We start from the raw sequence: 25,507 nt of genomic DNA, 5'->3' as shown, positions 1-25,507 counted from the left end.
CTCAAGCCACAACCAATACCCATGATGCCTTTTCCATGCACCAGGAATAGTTTATCCCGTCCAGCTGGGGCCTACCACAAATGCAAGGTACACTCTTCAACCTTCTGAAACCTGGACAACCGCGGATGTCACTGCGGGTCTTACGCAACATTCCTCACTGTGAAAGTGCCAGGTCAGGGTTCGCCACACTGGACACAGGGACGCGTCGATCGCTGGACGTCTCTGTTCTAGACGCTCTGGTGGATCTTTCCCTGTCCAGCAGATCTCGATTCGAGTCCAGAGTCTTGGCCCAAATGGGTCCTGGCGAGAACATTCGCTCGTCCATTACGGAGTATGTACACCTCATGAAGTCAAAACTCTGCTTCCCATTCCCACCACGAATGTGACCACTGGAGAAATGAGTCGTGTGCGGTCCTGCCCTGCCCTGCCCTAACCCGATGATCGAGATTGTGACAACAATCCACCCTCAGCTGCTTATGAGTGGTCCCAGCGTCATCAACCTGAGACACGGCCAAGCGCCAACACCGAGTCAAATACCCCCCCGCTGCGACTGGTCTATAATTACCCTGTCTCACAGAGTCTGCGCTCCGGGTATCCCGCAAGGCTGAGCCTGCATGTAGACCCTTCCTGCGCTTGTCAGAAAACACTCCAGCCCCAGGCTTGGTATGTGGCGTAGGCGTGCCATGTGAGATCACACACTGCAACTGAACTGCAGATCGTCATCCCATCGTATACTTCGTTCAGTACATTCTTTTTTTGTATCTGGGCAACCAAACCGCAGTGGGCCTCATCTCCCGAATAAGTATAGTAGGGCAATCTGACATTTCTTCGTTCCTGGATCCTACCGCCGATATTAAAGTTGACCCTTCTAATTTCACCACACGGGTTGATTAGCTGTGCTTAAAGCTTGAGGTCTCCAAACCATGAAAACTAATAAATGACGTTTTGAGGATTTAAATATAACTTTCGATATTTTTGGCAGTCGTCTATAGTAGTACCCCGTCCTGCGTGCCTTACCAGCCGTTGCGAATGGAAATTTGTATAAATTGGCCCGAGGGTTCAGGTGTATTGAATGCAGTGGCACCTGGACAGTATCATGCGTAATCCATTGGATAATCCTTCAAGTTCATTCTTACGAGTAGCACGTCGTGGCAGTCACATTCATGCAGTCTCACCCACCTGGGCAGCTGTTGCCCGCTGGCAGGATCTGTGATAATTTTGCGTGTGACATGTTCCTTCTCCAGGCTTCTGTACCTAGGTATACTACACCGCACACTGGCATATCTGATACGTCTGGTCTGCGAATCATCCCCGCAAAGATTCAAGTTTCGTAGTACATGATTGTAACGTCGAGTTTGAATTATATGTGTGCGACACTCTATCTGAGTTTATTTTCTTCACTTTTTACTCTGCATCTCGCGCATCGCAGCTCTCGCACTCCGACTACCCCCAAGCTTTGGTCCCTTGGGCGGTTCCACCTTACTACCAGTGCCACCACTGGTAGTCGCTGGCTTTGTATTCGTGCGAGCCCGGCGCCTCGACTGGATCGCATCCATAAAGTCGCGCCGGAATTGCTCTGCGATCCGGTCGTCGGCGGCTTGGTCGTCGAGATTTAGTTCCTCTTCGGGCTCGTCGTAGACGTCCACTGTGGAGTAAAAAACCGGGTCAGAATAGGATCTAGAATCAAGCGAGGCTTCCCATATGGAAAGAAAGAAAGAAAGACTGGATTGCACTTACGCTTGCTCTCACGTAACACCTCCTCCACGAGCCGGTCTCGTTCGATATCGGCGCTGGTCCGTCCTTTGCGATTTCGTCGGGACTTGGAGTCTTCTGCTGGACCGGGTCGATCGCGATCTGGTTGTGATTCACCGGAGGCGAAGCCTCGTGTTGCTGCTTCGGTGCGCTCAATGTTGCGCAGCTTGGCCTCTTGGCCGAGGTCGATTTCGTGTAATCTGCCCAGTGAAGCGGGTTCGCGCTCCGGTTGTCCTGCTCCTGCTCCTGCTCCTGTCGGTTTCTCGGAGTGCTGCGAGACTGATTGATTTTGTTGTTCCTCGTTCTCTGGTAACGGGCTGTGTCGGTATCGTTTAGCCATTTCGGAATCTATATAGGCCATCCTTATCTTGTTAGTTTACTCGCTAGGCTTCATGACGGTGTTGTTGCAAGCTCTTGCAAGGGGAAAGGGTCGTACATGTGCCTATCTACGTCCACCGTCTGGCCAGCATTGCCCGTAAATCGCTCCGTCATGTCGCGTATGCTCTCTTTTTCGGAGTCCCTCCCTGGCACCAGGGCAGAAGATTGTCGGTTTGCATTTTGGCCGGGTCGCGATGTGGCGGAGAATCCAATTCCTCCTTTTCGAGCAGGATTGGGGCGTCGCAAACGGACGACGCCAGTAGATTGTGTGGATTCCTCGTCGTCTTCTAGCTTGGACTGGCCATCTGCTATATGTCTCTGGTCTGTTGTACTAGTGGTGGTTGTTGTGTCGCGACTGGTCTCTGTCTCTTCGTCTTCATCTTGTCGGCGTCGGATGAACTTGCGTCGCTTCGCAGGGCGAAAGAGAGATTCTGGCGCAATATCGACGTCCTCCATCTTGTTTGTATGAATTGATGTGGTGAGAGGATTGAGGAGAGCAGGTAGAAAGAAAGAAAAGAGGTGCAGAGGGTGAGGTCATCTGCCAAGCTTCTCTCTTTCTCTCTCCGCCAACCAACCGCCAAAGCTCCTCCCGCACCGAAAAGAACCGCTCTCCCTTGAACCACTCCCTTGTCCTCCGCGCAAGCTTCCGGCTTGCCCTGACGTTGACGTATCCGATCGATCTATTTCTTTGCTCTCTCTTTTCAATTGCATACATATACTCGCGCCTTCGCCATGAATCCTTCCAATCCGCCCCAGGCTGCTGAATACGGCGGAGGTACGTTGCTTTGCGCGATGCGACACACCCCCTCAAAAAGTCGTCCATTGTGACTTTTAGCAAAAGAAAAACGCGAACTACATTGCATGAGCTTGAGCTAACGTGTTCCCCGGATGCAATTTAGACGAAGTCTCCGCCATCGTTCTCGATCCAGGTTATTCAACCACTCGCGCTGGCTTCGCCGGTGAAGACGCCCCCCAAGTCCGTCATCCCAACATACTATGGCAAGTACAGCCATGAGGGGCAAGAGAGGCTACTCTTCGGCGACAGCATGTTTGTCCAGCCACGCGCGGGGATTTCCGTGCACAACCCGATCGGCAAGGACGGTATCGTCGAGGATTGGGACATGGCAGAGAAAGTTTGGGAGTCCTCCTTTGCCTCGCGACTCACTGCCACGAAGCCGGGAAACCCCTTTCATAATGGATTAAATGATATCCCTAGTGAAGAGTTTCCAGCCGAGATGGAGGTTGAGACGGATGAGAAGCCTTTGGCTGATAATCCGCTGTTGATGAGTGAGCCTGGTTGGAACCCTGCCAAGGCGCGCGAGAAGACTATCGAGATTGCTATGGAGAAATGGGGGACTCCTGCGTTCTACCTTGCGCGGAACGGTGTGCTTGCTGCGTACGTTCTCCCCCCGCTTTTTTCACTTACAGGCTTCCAATTGTGAAAGTCTGAGCTTGGATGAGCTCTCCCCATCCATCCAGTCTGCTAACGCGACAATAGTTTCGCTTCCGGCAAGGCCTCCGCACTCGTCATTGATATCGGTGCCTCCAACATCTCCATCACCCCAGTCCACGATGGCATGATCCTTAAGAGAGGCGTGCAGCACTCTCCACTGGGCGGCGACTACATCTCATCCCAAATCCGCGCCCTGTTCAAAAAGAACTCACCCCAACCCATCACCATCACCCCCCACTACCTGATCAGCTCCAAGACCGCCGTCGAAGCAGGCCAGCCACCCCAAGCAACTTACCGAACTTTCCCCGCAGACCGCGCCCCCGACGCTTCCTACCGCGCTCTGCAAGAAGAACGCACACTATCAGAATTCAAAGAGTGCGTCGTGCAAGCCTGGCCCGGACCCAACAAGCTCTCCGGCCCCGGCCCGACAGGAATCTCGAACGAAGAGCTCGCCCGCAGCTCGCCAGGCCGCCCCTTTGAATTTCCAGACGGATATAACCAAGTCTTTGGCGTGGACCGTTTCCGCGTCGTTGAGTCCTTATTCGACGTCAAGGCCGCGATTCCGGACCCCGACTCGCCCGTTCCCGCGCCGACACAGGCGCAGACATTGCCGGAGGTTATTAAGGCATCGCTGGCCGGCGTTGATGTAGACATTCGCCCTCATTTGTTGTCTAATGTTGTCGTCACCGGTGCTTCGAGTCTGGTGTATGGATTCACGGAGCGACTGAACCAGGAGCTCATGTCTTTATTCCCTGGCCCTCGTGTCCGTGTCTCTGCGCCGGGCAATACCTCCGAGCGTCGCTTCGGGTCGTGGATCGGCGGCAGTATCCTCGCTAGTCTGGGCACTTTCCACCAGATGTGGATTTCGAAGAAGGAATATGAGGAGCATGGTGCGAATATTGTGGAGAAGCGGTGCAAATAATTCTTTGTATGTTGCTTAGGGTTGTTTCTTTTTTTCTTTTCTTTTTTGTTGCCTTCTTTCCCAGCTTTGTGTTCTTCAATGGGCTCATGTGTTATGAAGTGTAGTGGTTGGTGCTGGTCCATGTTGTTTTGACTTCCATTGGGCGTTTGAATGCTTAGGCGCTTTTGCCGGGGCTTAAGCTCGAGCTTGAGTGTGCGGATTCAGTTATTTTCGACTTGATTTTGATTTGATTCGGCTCAGCTACAAGGGTCTGAAAAATGAATGCTAGAATTCTTTTCTTTTTTCTTCTCTCCTTTTTTCTGTACGTGTATGAATAATGCCATGGTTACTTCAAAAGAAAATGGAGATATGTACTACTACTAGTAGTAGCAGCAATAATTGTAACGATCGATCAGAGGTGCTGCTGTTGTCGTCGTTGTCGTTGCCCAATCAGGCTAGTGTAGGCCTCTAGTATCTCTCAGTTGCTTTCCTGTCTTTCTACTAATATCTCTTTTTCCCTTTTTCAGACTTAGTATCGCGTGTTCAATGCACATAGTCCTATTTCATGATAACCATCCTGGAGGCTTCTACCCTAGGCCCCTACCCTGCCTATGAGTCTGAGAGCTACAGGGAATCTGGCATCCGGGGGTTTTGGTAGAACTTGAACGATCTTGGAATATATTGTAGGTTGTACCTAGGTACTTAGTACTGAGTATGCAAATAATACACACACTCCACTGGCAGGGCTGATATTTCCTCCTTACCTAGGTATATACCTACCTAGGTAGTTACTATTCCTAGATTCCCAGCTGCTCAAAGGTGTTAAAGATAAAGCCTCGTAGTAAATAGGAGCTCCACAGGCCGGGGGCCCCGGGGAACGATTGGAATTTAGCCTCCTCTGGTTGGCCCCGCAAAGTTATCGATAACTTGAACTTACCTCTAGAGCTCCTGCTGTGGAACAGTAGTGTCGCAGATCAAAGATCAACCTCTTTTTGCGATAAATCAATTGTTTCACTCCATTTATTCACTCTCCAGCCCACAGTGCGATGTGAGATCGATGGAGCTCACCTGGCTGGCTAATACTCCCCAGTCGCGAAGTAGGACACGCGCTCCGCGAGCCTGTCCCGCATGCCAGCGACGGAAGGTAAAGAACTGTGGCATAGACCCTATGTATGATATGGATGAGATAACTTGAATACTGATATCCTTCTTAGAAACGGTGTCGACATCTTACTCTCGGCATAGAACCCACGGAAGAAGCGGGTCAACCGCCGCGCAAAATCAAAGCGCAGGCATCGAATGCCGTTGGCGATGGCGATGATTTCGAGCGACGTCCTCGAAGGAGAACAGCTTCTGCAGATCCAGTATTGCCGTCCCACTCCTTCCACAGTACCGAACGGTTTGTGGGTGATCTAAACCCTGAGGCTGTCATTCGAGAAAGATTCGACGCGCCCACTGACAGCCCTCTCCGGGATCGGGTTGGTTTATGGATCAATTCTTCCACGACGCAAAATGAGATTGAGCCTGATAAAAGCCAACCCACTGATACAGGCACAAACTCTCTCCCGGCCTTGCCTGAACCACCAACAGGAGCTCTCGAGAGCCAAACGATCAGCTCTATCTTGCACCAAAGATATGTATCTGCAATGCAAGCTTGCCACGAGCTTCCCAAAACGACGCGAGAGAATCTGACTACGATATTCATCGAGAAGATCCACCTTCTCATCCCCGTGCTAGATCTCGAAGAACTGAAGGAGACTCAAGCAAACGGCTCCGCATCTACATTCCTAGATCGAGCCATCTGTCTCGTCGCAGCCAAATCCCCCCTCAGCCAGCCCCGACCTCCGCCTAATGGAAAATGGCCCAGTTTTATCCACCCGCCAATTCTGCTCAGAGCTCTACAAAGGCCTCGTCACAGCAATGGAAGCAGAACTGGAGCCGGACCGCCTGACGCGGATTCGCGTATGGGCCTTGATGTCTTTACACTGCGAAGGACACGAAGGAGCCGAAGCCGCATCTCTGCACCTATGCCAGGCAATCCACCAGGCTCAAACGGTAGGTTTGCATCTTGACCGGCCGGGCCGAACATCTGCAGACCCCCTCCCAAGACTATTCTGGTGTCTGTGGACGCTGGATAAGATGCATGCGAGTATCGGTGGTCGTCCAGTTCTCCTAGCCGACCGCGATATCGGGGTTACGAAACCTGATTCACGAGTTGCAGGGACGCGAGGCGCTTTTGCGGTCTGGCTGGCTGTTTCAGAATTGCTCGCAACGGTTATATCATTTTACCGCCCCTCTGCTGGGGTTACGAGCGGGTGGGAAGAAGGATTCCCTGCGTTTGAGGATATTGTGGAGGAGCATACGAATGGAGAAGTAGACTTTGCTACTCTCGGTATGTTATTACGCGTTGTTTTTTTATATTAAAAAAAATACCCCCGATTGAGAATATACTAACAAGTAAATAGGCTTATTAGAACTATACTATCACTGCGTCGCCATCCTATCCTGCCGCTACAAATTGACAGAAAGCCTCGATGGAACCCGAATATCATCAATCCGACAAGGCCTAGCAGCCGTGCGAATCTATTCCATCGTCGCCGTGGAATGCGACAATCAACTTCCGCCTCATCCGATCGTGCCATACGCCATTTCCCTCTCTATGGGAGTTTCATATCGACAGCTTCGCTCAAGCAAACTGATTACCCACTTTAATCGAGCAAAGGCTAGTCTCGAGTCCTGCTGCTCTCTACTTGAAAAGATTAGCCCACAATGGTATTCTGCAGAGGCCATGGCGCGACTGGGGCGAAAAGCCTTGCACCAGATGGACTTGAACCCTGAGCACCGCCGACCTCAGCCTGCAGAAGCACCGTTGCCGCGCTTGTCTACAGTCCGTGCCGCCCCCGCGCAGGAGCCAGAGCTAGAGCCGCCCGGACTCGCACTCCCCACGAACACGAATGCAACTGCGTTGGCCTTAGCCCCAGGGACGATCGATATGGTATCGGGAATGCCAACTGCGGCCCCTGAGTGCGAGGGCCCAGGGTCGCTGAAAACACCGCTAGAGAGTGCGAGTGCTAGTGCGCTCCCATCGATGCAAGACCTTGATACTGAAGCCCCGACGCATGGGTTTGCAGACATTGACATGCTCTTTGGTGAGTTCCTGGATCTCTCACTCCCGACGAACTTCTGGGACCCCGTCTTCGCCGAGGAAGACCAGCAGCACGGTACCTAAGCTAGCCACAGCCATCACCGGGGGTGAAGGGGGGGGGCAGGCTAGCGCCGGGATGACTGGACAATTGGGGTAAGCTTCCAGAGTGGTCGGGTTCGGTAAAGTGTCGATCGTCATTGTTTCTCCAGTGGCTAGAACCTGGTCTCTTTCTCATGAATTCGTTTCCACCACACACGACAACTCTCGCCCTGTTGGTGGGTGGATACTCAAATGGCGATCGGCCGCCAATAAACCGGAAAAGGCGGTTGTTCAGCCTCGGACTCGTGGGTGGTTCCCACTTGTTCTATTGTCAGCGCATTCGAGTTCCGATCGTCAGTTCCTGCTTCCCATCTTTGCTCGTTAGAGCCATCTGTCATTTGTCAAAAGAGTCGTGGGCCATGGAACGAACGGTGTCAAGTTCCCCTTTGGTGGAGCCGAAGGAAGGGGAGGGGCACCATTACACACGCAGAAATGAGAAAAATAAAATTAGGAGGAATTAAGAATATTCAGGTCATTTTACTCGACAAATTAGTTTATCTGCCTACCTACACTCTTAAATCTTTTAACAACAATCTCTCAAAGAACCCACAAGAACCGTGGGTTAATTTCCCCATTTCTCTGGTGGTTTCGTTCCTTTTGAAACACGACGACGCCTCAACCCCCCCGCCACCACATCATTTTCTTTCAACTTCAATCTCTTTGATCCCCACGAGGGCTTCTTCCTCTCTTCTTTCCCCCCTCCTCTGCTGGATGTCTCTTATCTCTGTCGCCCTCGCTTTCCCAGTGAAATATCCCCGCCTCCGCCTGAATTGTGGTTGTTGAGGTGGCCTTGCATGTTGATTCATACTCCAGCCATCCCAGTCTCACTTGGGCAGTTAATCAGTGCACAACCACCTTTGATGACCCACAGTTTGCCTACGGAGTCCTCCTGGTCCCGATCGTGATTTGATTTTATACCCGACCACCCCCAATGGATGCTGGCATCAACTTTAATTGGAATGTGCTACACCAACATTGATTTAATTTCAATCTCAATTCGACCTTGAAGGTTTACCGTTTACTGAGAGAAGTGGATCCTAGCAGCAACGTTTGATTGACTGCCAGCGTCATTCTATACTTCGTCGCGCAACTCGACATACAACAAACCAACTTATAGAGGCATTGAGTGATTGCCAACCCGCAGAACACCGATCTAATGGCGACTCAAACCCAAGTAATGGAGAAGGTGGCGCCACCTGCTATCATTCTTACCGACACAGAACAGCCAGAGTCAAATTATCCAATCAACATGGAGCTGGAATCCAGTCCGTATCCAAGCCATCCGATCACTCAGCTCCAGGGACCGTTCCAAGAATCAATTCTCGAAGCTACCCACAAGTCAGCGAACGAGTGGGTAGTGAAGATCGACGCGCAGACACGTCGTCGGGATTTATTAGAAAATGACGAATACGAGAGGCTCTGCGGTCGAAAATGGCGACAAAGGGAATCTGAGAAGTAAGTGTTGAGTTTTGATATTTCTCTCATACTGATCCTACAATATACTCGGGTTGAGTTGAGTTGAGATTGACATTAACCCTTGTAACCATAGGTACCACCCATTCTGGAAGCTGGTCTCCCAAATGGTCTTCGGCGTCCATCTCCTAGCAAAAGGAATGGCAAAATCAGATCAAGAAGTGATGAAAATTCTTCAAACTCACGTCGACGAACTAGACGGCTTCTTACAGCGAAGTACAGAAGACTTCCTTATCATCCACCTAGACGTTCGCACTCGAATCCAGTATCTCAGCCTGCCCCTCGGTAATCTGGACATGTTTGATGAGATGTTATCCGATCGGAATTTCAGATTGGCACTAGTGGCCTACAATGATCAGATCGAGCACTCTATTGATCGATTTACGCTTGCCATCACGGACGCCATTAAGGATCTTCTGAAAGGAAAGGAGGCGATGGGCGCGCTTTGGCATTATCTTCTTCAACTTTCGGACGAGGGCTGTTTTCAGTCGGAGAGTCTTAAGGCTTTTTATAAAGCGATGATGGAGAATATGGAGGGGTGGATCATTGCTATGTCCAAATTACGTCGGCGTGGTGCGGCGCTTCAGAAGGGACTTGGTCAACTTGCCTTTGCTGTCACTGAGATGCAACGACGAGTCGGAGTTGCAAGTCGGAAAGACCTGGTAAGTCTAACTCTGTTCTCTCAGATTTCTATCCTCATAGTTCTATTCTAACCAAAGCAGCGTTCATTCATAAAGTCTTCCCACGGCGGCCTTGCCCGAAATAAATCTGTCAGGCAGATGCTCTTTGCAAAAAGCCCGGCCACTCCAGGCATCGCATCAAACAAACCACTACCACGCGACCCACTTCTGAAGCCAAAGTCAACATCATCTCAACGAGCCGTAACACCAGCCGCAGAAAAGGCCAGCGATAACGCTGAACAGACAAGGCCAACCTCGAAGAGAGGTTCAATCCTGCCAAAATCCCTCAGCCGAGCCAGATCGTGCAGTGCACTAGTCGCAGCAGCCAACGCTGATATCAAAACAGAGGATACTCCACCTCCTATGCCCATGCCCGGCAGACTAAGCAGAAAGCTATCCAAACCATTCCTACCCAAACGTTCCGCCAGTGAAAAGGTCGTCTCAGAGCCCCCACCACAAAGACCATCTACTGCCCCAGCCCGCACACTCAAATCCCGCAGCGCTTCAATCGAACAATTAAAAGCTCTCTGGGCCAACGGACGCCCACGAACACAGCAAGGAATAGCCCCAACCGACAACAAACCACCCACCCGATCCCGACCACCGACCTCCTTGCAACGCCCAGATGGAACAGCAACAGCAACAGGCGCCGAAACAATGAAAGACCAAATATCCCAATTCCTCAAGACAGACCGCGTCGTCGAGGCCTGGGACAACATCACCCACAAAGCAAACTGCTGCGGCAACACACTCTCCCGAACAAAAGAATGGCCCAGCTCCATCTTCCGCGCCAAATCGAGCGAGAATCTGCGCTCCGGCAAGGGCGCCGCAGCCCTCTCGGCCGAAGACCTGGAGAGACAAATGTCCTGGGTGCAGGAGCCGGAATTCCTGAATACGTACTCGTTCAAGAGGCGGCCGGACGCGTCGCCTCGGATTCACGTGTTGTCTGTGCAGATGGCGCTGGATGAGGAGATCAATGGTATCAATGGTATCCAAGCTCCAACTGGAACGCCTGGTGCAGAAGAAGAGGTCCCTGGCTTGGACGGGGATTCTGGATCTATAATTACCGCATTGCCGGCCGTGCCGCCTCCAACGCCTGCGTCTATTCCGTCTCTTGCGGCGGAGTATCAGCCTCAGCTTCAGTCTCGCGCCGTTGAATGTCATTGAAGGAAATGTTTTCATGGCGTTCCTTCACTTCACTTTACTTCGGCCTATACAATGGCACCGGGATACCCGATTCGAACAGAAGTACCCAATCGGCCGGGCGTCAACACAATCCCCGACAAACTTGCAAGTCAAGCCTTGGTCAAGCGGGCGATTTCAGAAAACTCACATTGCATCCAGCGACTTTCTTTTCTTTTCTTTCTCTTTTCTCATTACCGGTTCTCGTTCAAAGATACCCAATCACTCTGACGCAGAGTGTACAAACCGGTCTTTTTCTTGCCCTACGATAGACAGACATAGACTACTTTATATTGAAACTGATTTTTCCTTATGAGATTCATTACATAGAAGGACCTTGGAAGCCCCGAGTAATTATCGCATGTATAGGATATTGGGTGTATTACCTCAGCCCCTTCAATTGTCTCCGCGATTGTATTAATCTTAAGCCACCGGCGCTAGAATTACTTGCAGGAAGCCTGTCAGAAATCAAGTTTGGAAAAGGAAGCGACAAATCGCCGAAATAATTTCATTCACAGAGAAAATACAAAGTAGAAACGCAAAGCCAGTTCTCTATGACAATTTGGCAGGGGAACAAGAGGGGAGGTGTAGAAGAGAGGCTACGGGCCAAACCCTACCCTACCCCGGGCTAGACTGAGTCTAAGCCAGCAATAGACCCTGGTGACAGAGAAGGTAAAGTCAACGCGAGTGTTGTACATTGCCCAAATGAGAAAACCGACCTCTTGATAACGATGGACGTCTTCAGAAGAGACTGTACCAGCGTTCAGGAGGAGTACATCCTTCGGAAGGAAGGGAGTAGGCACCGGATAGACTTCATCATAACCGAACTTCAACTTGTTGACGATGTTGCCAAGCTTCTTCAATTCACTGCCATCCTTGGGTCGGACTTGGCCCAGTTCAAATGCCGTGTATTTTGAACAATTCCGTGAAATCATGGCAACATTTTTCCCAAGCAAAGTGGTTTGTCCTGTCTTAATATACTCGGCTTTATCAATCATCTTCTTCAAGCTCTCTAGTGTAGACATAGTTCTGAATATGTACTCAGGCAGCAGAATTGTCCGTAATTTTTGGAATAGCACCAATGGGATATCTCTTTTCTCCAGACCTCGAAGCACTCATGTAATATCTGATCTTAAGCCGTGATAGGGTACATACTCCGACAACTGAACAAGAGATATACCTTGCGGTGCCCAAGAAGTATACCTAGGTAAGTAATCACCCACTCGACATAATATTCCAGAAGCAGGTTGACTGGTTTTAGTAACTATAGGCCCTCAAGACGGATCAGAGACAGCTCATTGTTAATCTCATAATATTCTAGCTCTGGGATGTATCCTCGTAGCCGGTTTTGTACTGCCGACGGATAGGTGGTTTTTGCAGCAGAAAACAGAAGCATTCATCCCAGATCAGCCTATTCCCCCGCGAAAGAAGTAATAGGCATTTGGCGAAATGCTTTGGTTGGTGGGATAGTGGTTTTCGAATTAGAGGAATCTTACACTAATTGATATTGGTTGGGGTACGCGAACTTTAGCACGATCCGATCGCCAGGATTTGGTGGGATAGTGTAGGTTGATAAATAAATATCGAGTATTTAGTAATAGGCCCCAGCACCAGCACGTCCCTCAATCGTCACAAATGTAGTCTGTCCTGATGGTGGATTCCGGAATCCTCTGGCCTCAGGCGAGGAGAACTCGTAGATCATAGATCATAGATCATAGATCAAATCAACATGGCTGGGAAAAGGAAGAGAACCTTGCAAAACTGCCCAGGTGGAGGGAACCTTTTTAGAAGAGACAAAGCAAAATCGGTAACCACCTCGACTGGCACCAGCTTCTTCTCGCATCCCGACCTTCAGGAGTTGCCGTTTCCCCCCACGTGGTTTTTCATGGCTCTCGCTACCATCGGAATGAGATCCATCGCCGTCACTGTCATCCTTCAAGTTGCACCATGTGTAGGCAATATATGAGACAGAGAGTGTGGTGAGATTGTTGCGAATTTAGCGAATGTCGGCGGTGCTTGCCGTGCAAGATACCACTTTGGCGCGTGCTAACTGGTATTTTTGCAGCTTTGCCCCGGTCCCTAGATCATATATATATCGGAAGTTGGATTGACCGACCCCTGCATCCAATAGAAATTGAGATAGAGCAATTCTCCATCGCCGTACGCCGAAACATGAGACCGCAACCATTGGAGTCTGCTTTTATAAGCGAGACTTGGAACTTCGTCGATGAATGTTCCCTGCGCTCCCCATTTCTAGTTGTGTTTTTACCGGTAGTCTCTGCGTAGGTGTCAGATGGCCGTATACCTATGTTTGTTCGATTAGAATACAAAGCCGCTAGATTAGAAAGGGTCCAAGGTCATGTATATCATACCGAGGGATAGTTAATAGAACACCCGTTCATACCTAATATGTCTTCAGCAGCTCCTCGCGGGAGGCCGTGGGAGAAAAAGCGACTTGGACCATAGATGGGCCATGGCCTTCAAGACGAGATTCCGCAATAGGGAAGCCGGCGCCATCTTTTAAAGAAGCACTGGTATTGATCGGCGCGTGTAAAATGGTCACGGTATCAAGGAGTTGCGAGAGCGAAGTTCCCCAACGGACGTGGGGGAAATGTCAACAATCGATCTCCCGTTCAGGTTGGGAAGGAGCGACTTTACCAGTAGTACTACAAGTAGTACTGACAAAAGACGGGAGAAACATTATATATGTGTAGGATCAAACCCTGACATAACTGAGCTACCAAAGAACTAAATATAGTAATAAGAACAAACTAAGCTTGTACGACAGGAACTTTGATTATTTTCTTTGTCCGGGTGACTCTGGGGTTTTCTTTCTATTTGTTACCGACCCATACTAGCATGATATACCGTGGCCTAGGTACCCCCGGGCCTTAAGTAGGGCATGTCGCTTTAGGGTTACGCGACGAAGATGAGCCGCTAACTAGTAGTTATGTGGCTCATACCACTACTAGTAGGATAGTTATACAGTAGTACCATATTCGATTTATTTCTGGGTCCATGGATAGTTATACCGTGACCTCAGGCTACCTAGGCTGGTACCAGTAGTACTAGTACCTCTAGATACCCACGGCCACTGGCACCAGCCTGAGTGCCTACCTAGGCACTACTAGTACCAGTATACCTCCTACTAGTAAACTAGTAAAGCATCTAAGAGTAAAGCGTGAACTTGAATGAATCCCAGAAATGGTACAAAGGCCTACCCCGGAAAATAAATTTATTTCTCCCACATTTAGGGAGATAGATACCCGAGAAAATAACAGGAACATCCCATCCCATCCCTCCATCCATGAAGTGACATACAAATCAACACAATTCCGCTCTCAAATCCGAACACCATTGAACGCCTTACCGACCAGCTAGACTGTACTCGAGACGACCCTCTTCTGGTCCAAAAAACTAACAAGACAAGACAAGGAAAGCAATTGTCCCATTGCTCTCGCTTTGTCCACGCAGTACTTAGTATTTAACCCCATCAATATGAATTCCCTCAAGCCTTCCCAACAGGAGAAGACATTCTCTCCGCCTCAACCAAAGCCTCCAACGCATCCTCATCATCAAACTCATCATCAGCATCCGCCTTACCCTTCACCGGCACCTTATCAAGAGTGTCGAGAGAGCACTTGGCATTAGCATCCGCCACCTTCGTGTTCACCCCCTCAAGCTCCGCATTTGCCAAACTGGACGAATTCTCCTTATCAGACGTAGAACTGGGAGCCTCTTTCTCCTTGGGAGCCTTCGTAGAAGTCCCGGGAACCAAAGCCCAATCAATAATCTCATCCTCACCATACCGCCCCGCAAGCCACTCATTACACTTAATGAAATGGTTATTGCCGAACTAGAGGAAAGCGGATTAGCTTTCACTTCGCATCGCCATACGCCCCCAGACAAAAGAGTGAGCGGGAAACTTACAAATCCACCATGCGCACTCAACGGACTAGGATGCTTAGACAAAAGCACACAATGCTTCTCCCGATTAATCTTCGCAACGCGCACACCGGCCGGATTCCCCCACGCGAGAAAGACGACGCCGTTCGTGCGCACGCGCGCGACCAGATCGATTGCGCGCTGGGTGAAGCGCTCCCAGCCTTTGTTCGAGTGGCTGTTTGCTTGGTGGGCGCGGACGGTTAGGCAGGTGTTTAGCATTAGGACGCCGCGTTCGGCCCAGGGGGGTTAGGAGGCCGCCGTTTGACGGGGGCAGGGCGAATTCCGGGTATTCTTTTTTGATTTCTTTGTAGATGTTTGCCAGGGAGGGCGGGGCGCGGGTTGGTGGGCGGACGGAGAAGGCGAGGCCGTGGGCTTGGTTGTCATTGTGGTACGGGTCTTGGCCGACGATTACTACTTTTACTTTGTGTAGTGGGGTGTGGCGGGACCTGTGGGTGTGAAGATGTTGGTTAGTTGATGTTTGGAGCAGGAGGCGGGTTCGCTGAAGGGTGGGAGGGATACCAAGAGTAAACATCTTCTTCGGGTGGGAAGATCTTGGCTTTCGAGTCCTTTTCCTTCTTTAGGAAGCGCTTCAGGTTTAGGAATTCTGCTGTCACGATCTCGTCTTTTAGGTGGGCGAGCCAGCTTTCGTCCAAGGTGTCGATCTCCAATTGCAGTAGCTCTTTCTGCTCGGGTTTCAGAGATGCCACCCATTTGTCCTTGTTGAATGATGTAGGTCGAGGGGAGAGCTGGCGTTTGCACCGGCTGCAGCTGATCCAGTGCCTGCGGGCTTTGGTTTGGGGACACCGAAGAACGAGGTAATACTGCCACCTTTTGGTTTCTTGGTGTCTGCTGGTGACGAAGCGGAGTTGTCTGCTTTGCGCTTGAGGGCTGGGCTAAACATGATGATGAGATGTGCCGAGGCAGTGGAATATTAATCAATCACGTCACAACATGCAAAAAAAAAGATGACGAAGAAGAAGATGAAGACGAAGATCCCTCAAGGAGTAAATGGTCCAGGGGGAATTGGCAAGTGTTCAGCTGAAGTAGAGAGCCGCATTGATCGACGCGCCGCGCGATCAGACGCGTTGTGGAGCTGCGTTAGATAAGGCGGTGAGAGTACCTTAAGGTACTCTACCCCAGAGTATACACTGACAGTATTAAACTAAGGAAGGCACGATTCACTATGTACAACAAGAAATCAAAGGGAAAAAGAAAAAGAAAAAGAAAGAAAAAAAAGGAAAAAAAGAGAAAAAGGAGAATGCTATATGCTGTGTGCTGGAATTGACCGTTTTACCTGCAGAAAAAATGGCAAAAAGATGTCAGGCACGCACCGGTCCCATTGCGTCTGTTCAAAGCCTCCACACTCTTCCCCCCCATCGGGTCCAGGCCAATACCATTCGACCATCCTGGGGCTTGCCAATCAGATATACCACTCGATGCCTCTTAACCTTGTTTTTCCTAATATTCGGTTGCTCACCCTGCTCACCGACATGACTCTACACTTCCACCCCGAGTCACTGGCAGTCTGATAGATCAAGATGTATGCAGATAACATGTCAGAATGCAGCCACAGGCAGAGTCAGGAGCTTAAAAACCACAGCTTGAAAACCCACTGGTATTCGACTACTCCTATGGAAGATATTTACGGGGTGGGTACATAGGTTACGGTTGGGAGATTGGACCAATAGATCTGGCCCCGTTCAGTAGCATCACGCAAACAAAGATTCACATTCAACTTAGTGATACAGTAACACTAACGGCAAAAAACTATTTCAATTCCATGAAGCAAGCTAGCTTACAGCTCATCGTGAGTCTCCTCCTCTGCAGCAGGAGTCTCAGCAGCCTGGGCCACCGAGGAAGTAACATCGCCGCCCTCCTGGGGCTTCTTAGCGCCACCCTGGAGACCGTCAATCTCGTACTTGCCGTTCTCCTTGATGAAGGTAACAAGGTCCTCGACGGTGCGAGAGCCGTTGTACTCAACAGGCTCGTCCTTCTTGCCGGCGGGGAAGAGCTTGATGGTGGGGAATCCGGTGATGGAGTCCGGCACGTCGTTGGCAGTAGCGTCGATCTTGGCAACGACGACCTTGTCCTTGAACTCGGCGACGTCAGCGTAGAGAGCGGCCAGCTCCTCGTACTTGGGAGCCAGGGCCTTGCAGTGTCCGCACCAGGGGGCGTAGAACTCGACCAGGACGTCCTTCTCGTTGTCCAGGACGACTTCCTGGTAGTTCTTGCCGACAACGGTGACCACGGCCTCCTCTTGGGTCTCGGGGATAGGCTCAGACTTGATGCTAGGCTCGACCTTGCCGTCCAGGACGTTCTTGATGAACTTGCCAATCTCCTTGGCGTCAATCTTCTTGGTCTGGTCGTAGGGGTACTTGGCGTTCTTGGCGGTCTCCTGGATCGCGAAGGCGGGGAAGGTCTCGGGCTCGAGGTTCAGGTTGCTGGCGTGGGCGCCGAAGGCCTTGGCGTCCAGGGTGACGATGTTGATCTCACCGCGGTGCTTCTCGGCGATGGGGCGGAAGGCGGCAGCGAACTCCTCGCGCTCCTCAGGGGTCTCGGCGAAGATGTAGGCCAGAGGGAGTCCGGCGGCCATGTACTTGGAGTAGGTCTCGGGGCCGAGCTCGCCGACCAGGGGGGTGCTGGCGGTCTTCACCCACTTGAGAAGGGACTCCTCGTCGACCTTGCCATCGTAGACGGCCTTCTTCTCGTCGAAGTCCTTGTAGAGGACGATGGAGGGCTGCTTGGCACCCTCGGCCTTGGCGATAGCGGCGTCGTGGGAGACACCGAAGAGGTAGTTGTCGCGTTGGGTCTCGGCGAAGTCGGCGAAGCTCTTGTCAGTGGTCTTGTCGTCCGAACCGACGTAGCCGATGATGACGATCTTGTCCAGGGTCTTGAATTCCTCGAGGTTGTCCTCAGTGACGTCGGTAACGGCGGGCATGGACTGCTTGGTCATGTAGGAAACGATGCTAGTAAACAAACAATGTTAGAAATCTTCGCGACATCGTCAATGGGGAAAGGGAAGACCTACGATTCCGTTTGACGGGCACCACCGTAAGGCTTGGGGTCCTCAACGCCGCGGAAGACCTTCAGGGTCGGGTATCCATCCACCTCGTAGTCGCGGCAGAGCTCCTCCTCCTCAGTGCAGTCCACCTTGACCAGGGCAATGTTCTTGTCCTTGAGCTCGGTGGCAGCCTCCTCGTACTTGGGGGCCAGGGCCTTGCAGTGACCGCACCAGGGGGCGTAGAACTCGGCCAGAACAAGGTCGTGCTCCTTGACGAAGTCCTTGAAGGTCTCGGTGGTCAAGGTGTGAACGTCGGAGGCAGCATCGGCCGCGGGCTCAGAAGCGGAGACCGCAGCAGTAGCGCCCAGAAGGCCCAGGACAAGAGGAGTGAACGAGCGCATGATGATGATTATTGAATCGGAAACAAATGAATGCCGTATCTCAGATCACCTATGAGAGGGGAAGCGTGTTAGTCGGGGGGGGGGATATTATTGTAATTAAAGCAGGGAACTAGGAATAGAGGAAAGGAAGCAATAAACCATTGGGGGGGGGGAATGAAAACATACCAAGACAGTCAAGCTTGGGGAAAAGAAAGAGGAGGGCAAGTATGTATTTATCGGAAGAAAGATATGGGGGCCGGAGTTGAGGACAGTTTGTTCATTTGAGGCTACGTGAGAGTGGATCTCTTCAGCAGTTGCTATGCAGGGCGCCTACGCAAGGGGATGTACCCGCTGGTACAACCTGAGCAGTTCCTGGTACTCCAGTCATACTAAGAACTGCTATGTATTTACATGTACTTCATGTATTTCGTTGTACCCTCACATCAGCTACCAGGTACATTGCATCTTGTCGCTCCCCTAGTGGTGGATTTGCTTTTGGCACGACTCTAGTCTGTTACACACCGTCCAACAGGATTGTTCATGATGAGCACTAGCTTGACACTATTATATGAATACGGGGGCCGGGGGGCGGCTTGGCACCATGTCGTACAACCATTCATACTGAACACTGTGTCTTAACATAAATACCTACCCCATACATAATTATTATTAATTCAATCTAGCGATCTGTCCACACTTACACACCGTACAAAGATAAGGAAGAAAGATGTCAGCGGAGAAGAGCCCGAGAGGTCCAAATGAAGAAAGGTAAATTGATCTACATGGTCCGAGCCACACCTTTCGGCTCGCAATGGATCTTCCACTCTATCCGACATAGTCCCATAACCCGTGGCCGTGGTTTCTGAGATCCGGTCTAGTTCAGCTCCAAGCTCGAGCGCATCTCGTTTACCACGGTCAGCATCTACAAGCAACATCAGGGGCAATGGTAGGATAATTAGAACGGCCAGGAACACAAAGGCTGGTCGAATCTCCCCATATCGATCGGCAATCATGCCCACGATGGCAGGACCAAAGATACTAGATCCCTTGTCGGTAATTGCATACAGTGCATAGAATGCGGCCTCATATCCAGGTGGAATGAGCTCGGCAAAGAAACTCCGACAATAGGAGGATAGACCTCCCATGACCAGTCCATAGACCGCCCCCAGCGGGTACATTTCCCAAGGTTGCTGGAGACCAATGCCGAGTCGCTGCACGGATGGAACGAACCCGAGGATCCCGTAGATGGGGATGAGTTCAAAGAGGAGGATGCAGGCAATGATAGTCTGCGATGCGCGTAACCCAAGAAAGTTCGATACGTATCTCCAGGAAAAGGCCCCAAAGACACCGGCGATCATGACGATCACATTGATCAGCCCCAGAGCAGCCGGTTTCATGTCCAGCTGCGTTTTCGCAAAAAGTACGGCTGTCCCGCTGACAGTGGCGATACCGTCGCTGAGCAGGAACCAGGCCGCAAGGAAGAGGAGGATGTCTTTGAGACGGCGTGCGCGCATTGCAGTTTTCCCGAGAGACTTCCACGCATGCACGATATACGCTGACCAAGAGTCGAGGGGTTTCCCATCAGTTCCTAAAAGAGGGGGACCGGGTCGGGGACGCAGCCAGGTCATTGCTGGGATGGTGAATACAAACCACCACAGGCCGATGAGAAACATCACAAGACGTAGTGATAATGTCGTTTGGTTGGTCATCGCCACGACGAAGATAAGGAGCATTTGTAGAATCACTGCCCCAATATAGCCTATTCCAATGCCATTGGAGGAAATTCTGGTGGAAAGATTAAGTTCCAAAGAGGTCACTCCCTCTGCCTTTCTGCCATCTCCAGAAGTGGGTTGTAATAGGGGCGTTGATGAATCGAAATAATCACCGTGATTACCATTTTCGATTGTCGGAGAAAGTTCTTCTTGTGCTGATCCCAAGCTCTGCGAACCAAGTACTTGACGTTCGCCGTCCTTTTCCAGCATGGCTGGGTGGTAGCGCACGAGGACTGGTAAAAAGGAATTCAACAATGTAAAGGACGCACCGAAGCATGTATTCGCAACGATGGCAAGAAACCCGCCGAGAAGGTAAACCCGGGGAATCACAGCAAGAAACAGCATTGTAGCTATTGAGCCGACAAAGGCAAAAAGGACAAGCAACTTTTTGCGATAACTTCCATGATCAGCGGCCCCAGACATGGAAATAATCAGAATAGCCTGGACCAAGACACTTAGAGAGAATGTATACAAGGCGAAACTAGCAGTGTTGACCTCAGCACCCAGGATATAGACAACGCATTGGCCGGTTGCTGGGGATTGCACGCTGTACCCGGTGTCTTTGAGTGGATGTTTGGCCGGGTTCCATGTTAGGCTACACGGAGTTGTTTTATCTGATAGAAGAACACCCTGATCTCGTGCTAGCTGTTCCAGCGTGATCGGGAGAAACGACCCTATATAAGGCTGGTTAGGAATGAGGAAGCTCACATATAAGGGAGGGAGGAGGGATGTACCCATTGCACAGACAGTGAACACCTCGGCAGCCCAGCCGTAGCAATACCAGCCCGCGAGCTCCTTCTTGCTGGTCGGTCTGGGGTCATCGCCTAGAAAGCGAGGAGGTGGCCCCTCTATCTCTTCATCGGGACCCATCGTGGAGGTATATTGGGTAGAAGGAGGGATGAAGCTCAAGAGGAGAGAGCTGGAGCTTGAGTGGAGATCCCCCCATTGTGAGGAACGGTGAGGTCATGTGGGACTGCTTGTAATTACAGTGTAATGACAGCCCAAAAGTTACTATGAAAATACTCAGGCAGCAATACTCAGGCAACAAGGCCATCAATCTTCGAAAGGGACGTGCGCAGCGCGCTTTCACAATTCAATCACCTTTGGGGTCTCTACCGTTGCATCTCTGACATCCCACTCACTCTCCCTCCTTTCACTTCCCTTCGATCCCTCCCTGGGCTTGTCCGTCTAGCCATTTTACTTGCGACAACCTTTGCCTCCTAGCAGACTTTCTTCCGTCGGTCCTAGACGCATCACGCAACCGCCATCACAGGCGCAACCCCGAACGGCCTTACTCGAAGGCGCCCTTTCTCCACACACCCGATTCACCGATTCAGATTTCTCCTCATTTCCGAACTCCAGCACCAGATCCTAGATCGCGCCCGGTTCTCTTGATTATGCCCGGGGCCATTGTGCGGGGTGGCTAGTGATACCGCATGGCACTGGGTTGAGAAACGTCATTCTCACCTAGTATTCAGACCCAGCTTCCCTTCCTCCCCCCGACGTCGTCTGTTTCGATCTCAGGCAAGCGACTCTACCAGATCGCTTGTTCTGCGCCGCGCAGAAGGCCCAGGAAGGGAAGGCGCCGGTTGATCAACGCGCTCTGCCGAGGAGGTTCCCTTAGACATGCCCGGCGTCATCATGGACAATGTCAACACTGAGGGATCTGTACGAAGGCCGGCTTCCAATGAGACTGTCAATGGCGTATCTGGATCATATGGAAACCATGAGAAGTCCGGCCAAAATCCTGCTGCTATGAACGGGCCGGTCCTGGTAAATGGCGCAGGAAGGGGACTCGATGCTCTGAGCCAGCAATCAAAGATGCCTATCCGTAATGCTGGAGATATTGACTCAACACCATTTGAAATCCCTCATATTTCGGAAGGGTTCTTCCCGTTTGGTACCCTGATCAATCGAGCCGTGCAGCTATGTTGGAACGAACTTTCAGAGTTAATCACTGAGTTGGCTGCAATTCAAGTGCCCCATGACCCGTCCTCTGCATTGACAAATGGGAAAACCCCCGGCAATCAGTCCTCGGAAAATGTGCACAAGAAGTTACGCATCCTTGATTTCGCCTATGCTAAAAGGGCCGAGTTCATCAAGCTTCTGGTTCTCTCTCAGTGGAGCCGGCAGGCTGCGGAAGTCAGCCGACTGATTGATATTCAAGGCTTCATACGTACACGGCATCACGCATATACCTTAGCGGTCCAGGCTATGGGTGATATGAAGCGAGATCTGGTCCGGGCGCAAGTCGCCAACCCAGACCTGAAGACTGCTCTCGAGGTTCTCTCGAAGGGCCGGGTTGAATCTCTACCAGATGTAAGTTCAGTTATGCTCTCCATTATATTGACGCCTTGAAGGTCCCTTTTCACTTCCTAATACGCTGCATTTCAGTTCGGCTACAAGCCCCCAAAACCATTGACAGCGAAATCCACACTCAAAAAATTGCGCAAAATCAATCGCATCATCAGCGTGCGATTAGCAGTATACGACGAAGTACCTCATGCCTTGCGCAATTACCGAATCCACGATGGACGGGTTACATTTACAGTTCCTGGGGAATTCGAGCTTGATCTTGCCGTCGCAGAGCAGACGAATACTTCACAGTTTTTCTTCGTGGATATCCGATTCCTTTTCTCCCCTTCTTCTAAAATTCCGAAAGGCCGAATTTTCAACGAGCTTGATGCCAAGGTCAACGGAATCCTTCACAGCGATGGCTTATCGGGATGCTTTGATTTCCTCCACGGCCTGGTCCTCACTAATAAAATAAGTACCCTGCATCGACAGGCTATAGACCTTGCAAGAGGTGTTTGGTCAGATTCTTTGCGTATTGAGCTGCTTCATCGGATACTGGTCGTCCAGTATTGGTCGTCCAGGGCCGGTCCTAAAAGCTGGATAGAGATCGGTGTTCAACGAGGCGTTCGAGGCCGTGCCAATGGAAACAAGAACCAAGTTCCATATCTCGGTATTCGCTGGGTCAGAGACGGCCAAAAGGTCAACAGCGATAACATCAGTTTCGACTCGACTGTGCTCTCGCTTGAACAAGTTCTACGGAGCGTCATCGCACTACACACATCACACCTTCTCGCTACCGCTTTCAACACCCTCAAGAAGAACCTACTTTTCGCTAGTCATACACTATCACTCCGTGCTCAATTATCGAAAACAGAGCCAAGCGACTGTCACCTGGACATGCAGCTGACAGCTTCACGGTCTCTCAGAGTTTCTGCTGAGCCTTTGTCAGGAGCAATTGCTTTGTCTGGTCCATCCAGCGCCCTGGAGCGACCAGACCTTGAGCGACAGCACAAGTCTGCGATTGATGAATTGCTCACACGGGTTACTCGATTGAGATGTCACACTGCAGTGAACCAGATTGAATTAGGCATCAAGCCACTTGGCCTTGAAAGCATCACCCAGAGAGGCCTAGGGGTCAACGTCGGCCGTCTTTTCCCGCAAAACACCTTGCGCTCTGCCTTTTTCGCTCATCAGTCATGGGATCGCCGCTGGGTTGTTGCTGCGACAAGCAGTATGGATGGCGATAAATGGTGGCTAGTCCATATCCTTGCCCGACAAACAGACCCGACACGTCCCTTACCACTGTCGCATTTCATGAAAGACTCAGCACAAGCCCATCCTATCAGCAACAACTTGATGCCCTCCCGAAATTTTGACTATTCCACTTGCTCGGAACTCGTGCATTCCCTCTCAGGGATTTTGGCAATCTACGCCAATGCCCAGTGCTTGGCTGACTTGCCAGGGGCCCAGTTCCACCCACCACTGAAACAACTGAGATTAGGGCCGAAGCTCGAAGTCCCAGACCTCGTATTCAGCTACAAGGCCAACGCTATTCCAGCAGTGTTCCGACTCGCCTTGCCTCCGGCGTTGCAGAAAGGATCCTACTTGCGAGACTCGGTGCGCCTTTCTTTCAAGGGGATCGATCGCCAGACCCACTCGGCCATTTTGGTTGCGTACGGTTCTTTTAGATTCTGTATCAAATCCCTCCTCCCTCTTATCTCTAGCACAGATCTATCGCTCGTCGTACAAGACAAGGGCTCCGGTTTCGCAATCCGTTTGCTTGTCCCTGTTGGCCAGGCTGTGCTTATTCCTCTTCTTGAACGTCTTCAACGTCTGGACTGCGTCATCTACATACTCCAGTCTCTCCTCCAGAGAGGAATGCAGCCTCGATCGTTATCGCTATCGCGGATCGCGTTCTCATACGGCCAGAATCAGACCCATTCAGCCCGGCTCAGCATCAATGTTTCAGAGCCGCCACCATCGGCCTATGCTGAGGTCAGAGCTGTTCTATCAAACCACAACCCGCTCTTCCGCCTAGGCTTGAGGATAGACTTCGAAAGTCCCAGCCCTCATCGTCGTATTCAAGAATCACTCACCGTGGCTCTAAATGACCGATTCTCTGAATCCGGCGTCGAGGCTGCCTTCGGCTCTATAACGGAAACATTCCCGCTTCTGCATAGCCTGGAACAAATCACCAAGCCGGTCCAGCCAACCTCGTCCGTGATACAAGTCATTGTGCGAAGCCCAACGGTCTTCCACATCCACTATGCCCAGAAAGCGCGGTTCCGATTATCTTTGAGGCCAAGACATGGGCGCACTGTGTGGTTGCTGGAAAATTTCCAGCCTGGCGCCAGTCGAGGTCAAAGTCAAGGCCAAGGCCAAGGGCTAGGCCAGAGTCAAATTCGAACCACGGTGTGGGAACAGGTTTACAATTCCCAGGGTGATGGTTGGCAAGGCCTTGGTGACGGTGCCCTTTCATCAACGGAAAAGGTCGGAAATCTTCTTGCAAAGTTACATGAATGTCTTAGTTCCTGTGCGCCCGAGCCCGAGCCCAAGCCCGAACCCGCGAAGCAAGAAAATATGCAACAATTCGGCATGGTAGAGCAACCACCAGCGCCTGTGCCACCCGCCCCGAAACAGAGGACGAAGCCTGAGATGACCTTGAACTTGAGCAACTTGAAGACACAGGCACAGGTACAACAAGTACAGGCACCGCCGCCGCCGCAGCAGCAGAATAATGGCGCTCCAGGAAATGCCGATATCATCACGATCGACTAGTGGACTGCCTAGCGTTGCTTTTCTTTCCACGTTTACTGCCGCATGGCGGAATGGAATGGAATTTCTTGTTTGCTTTTTCCCCCCAACTCTTACCTTGGGATTTCTTAATCCTGAGAACAACTTGAACTGGCTTTTGCACTTGCACTTGCACTTGCCGTGTTCATGGGATGTTCTCCCCATCTTCATGATTGTATTCTTAGAAAGTTCCACTTCGAATTACATGCATATTTTTCTGCCCGGACCTAATTACCGAGTACCTACCTAGTAGTACTA

At 51.1% G+C, this 25,507-nt stretch overlaps 9 protein-coding genes across 9 annotated transcripts; 4 read left to right on the top strand and 5 right to left on the bottom strand.

Moving 5' to 3' along the window:
* Positions 1–1,397: 1,397 nt before the first annotated feature.
* On the bottom strand, positions 1,398–2,586 carry N7533_007970 (telomere length and silencing 1 family protein; the record flags this gene model as incomplete). The annotated part of the gene is made up of 3 exons (XM_057104620.1): positions 1,398–1,645; positions 1,738–2,114; positions 2,189–2,586. 3 exons carry the CDS (start codon positions 2,584–2,586, stop codon positions 1,398–1,400), a joined length of 1,023 nt encoding a protein of 340 aa, XP_056959577.1.
* A 276-nt stretch (positions 2,587–2,862) lies between these two features.
* Positions 2,863–4,505, top strand: N7533_007969 (actin family protein; the record flags this gene model as incomplete). The annotated part of the gene is made up of 4 exons (XM_057104619.1): positions 2,863–2,905; positions 3,030–3,106; positions 3,135–3,526; positions 3,629–4,505. The coding sequence occupies 4 exons, from the start codon at positions 2,863–2,865 to the stop codon at positions 4,503–4,505; spliced, it is 1,389 nt and encodes a 462-aa protein (XP_056959576.1).
* A 1,036-nt stretch (positions 4,506–5,541) lies between these two features.
* Positions 5,542–7,713, top strand: N7533_007968 (transcription factor domain-containing protein; the record flags this gene model as incomplete). The annotated part of the gene is made up of 4 exons (XM_057104618.1): positions 5,542–5,628; positions 5,699–6,287; positions 6,352–6,876; positions 6,950–7,713. The coding sequence occupies 4 exons, from the start codon at positions 5,542–5,544 to the stop codon at positions 7,711–7,713; spliced, it is 1,965 nt and encodes a 654-aa protein (XP_056959575.1).
* Positions 7,714–8,977: 1,264 nt separating this feature from the next.
* N7533_007967 (uncharacterized protein) lies at positions 8,978–11,048 on the top strand (the record flags this gene model as incomplete). Its single annotated transcript, XM_057104617.1, has 3 exons — positions 8,978–9,183; positions 9,278–9,863; positions 9,924–11,048. 3 exons carry the CDS (start codon positions 8,978–8,980, stop codon positions 11,046–11,048), a joined length of 1,917 nt encoding a protein of 638 aa, XP_056959574.1.
* A 614-nt stretch (positions 11,049–11,662) lies between these two features.
* On the bottom strand, positions 11,663–12,088 carry N7533_007966 (uncharacterized protein; the record flags this gene model as incomplete). The annotated part of the gene is made up of 1 exon (XM_057104616.1): positions 11,663–12,088. The coding sequence occupies one exon, from the start codon at positions 12,086–12,088 to the stop codon at positions 11,663–11,665; it is 426 nt and encodes a 141-aa protein (XP_056959573.1).
* Positions 12,089–14,571: 2,483 nt separating this feature from the next.
* On the bottom strand, positions 14,572–15,909 carry N7533_007965 (uracil-DNA glycosylase; the record flags this gene model as incomplete). The annotated part of the gene is made up of 5 exons (XM_057104615.1): positions 14,572–14,919; positions 14,994–15,169; positions 15,207–15,454; positions 15,528–15,754; positions 15,811–15,909. The coding sequence occupies 5 exons, from the start codon at positions 15,907–15,909 to the stop codon at positions 14,572–14,574; spliced, it is 1,098 nt and encodes a 365-aa protein (XP_056959572.1).
* An 894-nt stretch (positions 15,910–16,803) lies between these two features.
* On the bottom strand, positions 16,804–18,410 carry pdiA (protein disulfide isomerase PDI1; the record flags this gene model as incomplete). The annotated part of the gene is made up of 2 exons (XM_057104614.1): positions 16,804–17,974; positions 18,037–18,410. 2 exons carry the CDS (start codon positions 18,408–18,410, stop codon positions 16,804–16,806), a joined length of 1,545 nt encoding a protein of 514 aa, XP_056959571.1.
* Positions 18,411–19,063: 653 nt separating this feature from the next.
* Positions 19,064–21,031, bottom strand: atg22-1 (putative autophagy protein Atg22; the record flags this gene model as incomplete). Its single annotated transcript, XM_057104613.1, has 1 exon — positions 19,064–21,031. One exon carries the CDS (start codon positions 21,029–21,031, stop codon positions 19,064–19,066), a length of 1,968 nt encoding a protein of 655 aa, XP_056959570.1.
* Positions 21,032–21,787: 756 nt separating this feature from the next.
* On the top strand, positions 21,788–25,234 carry N7533_007962 (mediator of RNA polymerase II transcription subunit 14; the record flags this gene model as incomplete). Its single annotated transcript, XM_057104612.1, has 2 exons — positions 21,788–22,480; positions 22,556–25,234. 2 exons carry the CDS (start codon positions 21,788–21,790, stop codon positions 25,232–25,234), a joined length of 3,372 nt encoding a protein of 1,123 aa, XP_056959569.1.
* Positions 25,235–25,507: the final 273 nt, after the last annotated feature.

Source organism: Penicillium manginii (genome assembly GCF_028828005.1).
Source record: "Penicillium manginii strain IBT 31320 chromosome Unknown utg000005l:1.0-5665137.0:1.0-5668048.0, whole genome shotgun sequence".
Taxonomy (NCBI): domain Eukaryota; kingdom Fungi; phylum Ascomycota; class Eurotiomycetes; order Eurotiales; family Aspergillaceae; genus Penicillium; species Penicillium manginii.
The sequence above is the reverse complement of the archived record's forward strand: the minus strand, read 5'-3'. Positions and strand labels throughout refer to the sequence as shown.